The sequence below is a fragment of the Erpetoichthys calabaricus genome, chromosome 2 (assembly GCF_900747795.2).
Source record: "Erpetoichthys calabaricus chromosome 2, fErpCal1.3, whole genome shotgun sequence".
Lineage (NCBI taxonomy): Eukaryota > Metazoa > Chordata > Cladistia > Polypteriformes > Polypteridae > Erpetoichthys > Erpetoichthys calabaricus.
This window is the reverse complement of record NC_041395.2, coordinates 295,800,525-295,803,949: the sequence shown is the minus strand read 5'-3', so window position 1 is coordinate 295,803,949 and position 3,425 is coordinate 295,800,525. Positions and strand designations below refer to the sequence as shown.

Here is a 3,425-nt window from a genome sequence, read left to right as displayed (position 1 = left end):
ATCGACCATCGTTGTTTCCAATTTACAGTGTGCAACAGTAGAGACAGCATGTAAGACAGCAACATTTCCACAACACAATGCATTGTATGGCTTTAGGAGCCAGGTGCTGTTGGCGTCTCTTTTTCATATATTGCTGATTTTTACATTTGTGGATAATGTCCATTGTTCAGTGTTTGAAAAGCAGACAAGAAAGTTCTGTGAGATTAGCTGTGAGTGGTATAGTATTGTATTTCATTTTATTACAGAAAGGGTAAAAGTGAATATTCTTTGCTGGCAGAGCTCTTCAGAGTGCTTGCATGGCAAAAGGTTCTGTTTGTCAATTTTCTATATATAAGGTACTTTGCTGGAACTGAGTGTGTGAAGGGGAAACGGCCAAATACAACACCATGGGAAAAGTGAGTCTAAGAACATTACTAAGAAATTTGTTGTACTGTTTGAACTTTAAAAGGTTTAGAAATCTTTGATAATTAATTTTATACACAAATATGTGTGGACTTATAGTTCCAACCAACAGATTAGTAAAGAAATTAGAGGAAGTGTAAAGCATCAAGGCCCTCAAGTTTTGCTGAAAACTGTAATTCATGTTTCACATCAAACTGGTTTCAGATTAAATCATGGAAGATAAAGCACATACTTAGAAAGCAAGTCAGCAATAAGCAACTCATAGCTTACAGTCTAAAGCCTTGAATTCCCCCAAGGAACAAATAAAGATACAGTTAGCTAAATAAATATTGTCATACTTAGAGCATTTTGTAAAAAAGCAAAATAAAAAATGAAAATATCATCATTAATTTCTTCTCTCTTATTTGCAGATAATCTTCTACGAAGATAGGAACTTCCAGGGGCGCTGTTATGAGTGTAGCAGTGATTGTGCTGATACGCACTCCTACTTCAGCTGCTGCAACTCCATTCGAGTGGACAGCGGCTACTGGGTGGTCTATGAAAAACCCAACTACATGGGCTACCAGTACTTTCTGCACAGAGGAGAATATTCTGACTTCCAGCACTGGATGGGTTACAATGATTGTATCAGATCCTGCCGCATGATTTCACCAGTAAGTCTACAACATGTTCTTCTTATATTTATTAATAATAATAATACATTTTATTTATTTGTAGGCACCTTTCTAAACACTCAAGGACACCGAACAATAGATAAAACACAGATTATAAACAAAAGTAAAATGCAAAAGTTAAAATCAGACAGAGCAATTGTAGTCAAAGAGAAAAAGCAGTCTTAAACAAATGAGTTTTAAGTTTGGATTTGAAAAGTGAAAATGATTCAGTATTTCTAAGCTCAGGTGGTAGTGAGTTCCAAAGCTGGGGAGCAGAGCAACTGAATGCTCTGCTCCCCATAGTGGTAAGACGGACGAAGGGGAAAGTCAAGTGAGGGATCTGAGGGTGCGGGAGGGAATGGCAACATGGAGGAGGTCAGACAGATATGGAGGGGCAAGGTTGTGGATAGCCTTAAAAGTTAGTAGGAGAATTTTGAATTGAATTCGGAACTGAACTGGAAGCCAATGAAGCTTCTGCAAAACGGGAGTGATATGGTGAATAGAGGGGGTTCTAGTAATGATGTGGGCAGCTGAATTCTTAACCAGTTGAAGCTTATAAAGAGATTTGCGAGAAAGAGCAAAGAAAAGGGAATTGCAATAATCCAGACGAGAAGTGACAAGACTATGAACAAGGATAGCAGTGGTGTGGGGAGTGAGGGAGGGGCGAATACGATTAATGTTACGCAGGTGGAAATATGCAGACTGGGAGATATTACTGATGTAAGAATGAAAAGACAAAGTACTGTCAAGGATGACACCCAGACTCTTAACCTGTGGGGAAGGGGAGACAAAAGAATTATCAATAACAAATGAAAAATGATCAGTTTTGGATAATGTTGATTTTGTACCAATAAGGAGAACCTCAGTTTTGTCACTATTTAATTTAAGGAAATTTGAAGAAAACCAGTATTTGATTTCTGCTATGCAATCAGTAAGTGATGAGGGTGGAAATAATGCAGTGTTTGCTATAAAGGGTGTTTTGTCTTCTCTCATACATTTACCAAATAAACCCATAATGGAAAGCAGTATATACTGACTACTGTTGTTCACATTTGCAGTACCGAGGCTCCTACAGGCTGAGAATTTATGAAAGACCTGAATTTGGAGGTCAAATGATGGAGTTCATGGATGACTGCCCAAATGTCTTTGATCGTTTCCGCTTCAACGATATTTTCTCCTGCAATGTCATGGAAGGTTATTGGATCTTCTATGAACATCCAAACTATAGGGGCAGACAGTACTTCCTGAGGCCTGGCGAATACAGAAGATTCAGTGACTGGGGAGGTTACAACTCAAACATTGGATCTTTTCGCCGCATGAGGGAGAAGTTACTGTAGAGAATAACATTAAAGTAACAAAAATAAAAGTAGTTGATGTAACCCTACTGTAATGTCTCAATTGAGATTTTTGTTTTTTTGTTTTAAAGTTTACAAAAACTTGTTTACAATTTTAATTGGATTGCTAAGCTTTCTGGAAATGGATATCATATGGAAAGACGACCATGAAGTAGCAGCAAGGGAGCTTTCCACAATATTAATTTTGTATTATTCAATACGGCGGCACGGTGGCGCAGTGGGTAGCGCTGCTGCCTCGCAGTTGGGAGACCTGGGGACCCGGGTTCGCTTCCCGGGTCCTCCCTGCGTGGAGTTTGCATGTTCTCCCCGTGTCTGCGTGGGTTTCCTCCGGGCGCTCCGGTTTCCTCCCACAGTCCAAAGACATGCAGGTTAGGTGGATTGGCGATTCTAAATCGGCCCTAGTGTGTGCTTGGTGTGTGGGTGTGTTTGTGTGTGTCCTGCGGTGGGTTGGCACCCTGCCCTGGATTGGTTCCCTGCCTTGTGCCCTGTGTTGGCTGGGATTGGCTCCAGCAGACCCCCGTGACCCTGTGTTCGGATTCAGCGGGTTGGAAAATGGATGGATGGATGGATTATTCAATACTGGTGCTTGGAATACTTACAGACAAATTTTAAAAGTTTCATTGAGTTTTTTATTTTAGTGTGTCTTACCGTACCTACAAGAAATAAACATAAAAACAAGACAAACAAAACACATGCCAAAATGATGTCAATGAGAGTAACTAAAGTAATGTCATGTGTGACGCCTCACTCAGTGGTCTCATTCAAAATTATTTTTTATTTTATTTTTTACACTGAAGTGTGTCATCTTTGGTCAAAGCTCATTCCTGCCAGTGAGAAGCTTGATGGTTTGTATTTTCTGTATTATTTGTGCAATTCATCCATCCATCCATTATCCAACCCGCTATGTCCTAAATACAAGGTCACGGGGGTCTGCTGGAGCTAATCCCAGCCAACACAGGGCGCAAGGCAGGAAACAAACCCCGGGCAGGGTGCCAGCCTACTGCAGGACACACAC

The 3,425-nt window shown here is 40.4% G+C and overlaps 1 protein-coding gene across 1 annotated transcript; it reads left to right on the top strand.

Moving 5' to 3' along the window:
- Window positions 1–800: 800 nt before the first annotated feature.
- Window positions 801–2,444, top strand: LOC114645000 (gamma-crystallin S-1-like; the record flags this gene model as incomplete). The annotated part of the gene is made up of 2 exons (XM_028792977.2): window positions 801–1,055; window positions 2,114–2,444. Coding segments are annotated over 2 exons (534 nt in total), but the record flags the coding sequence as incomplete, so codon positions are not given.
- Window positions 2,445–3,425: the final 981 nt, after the last annotated feature.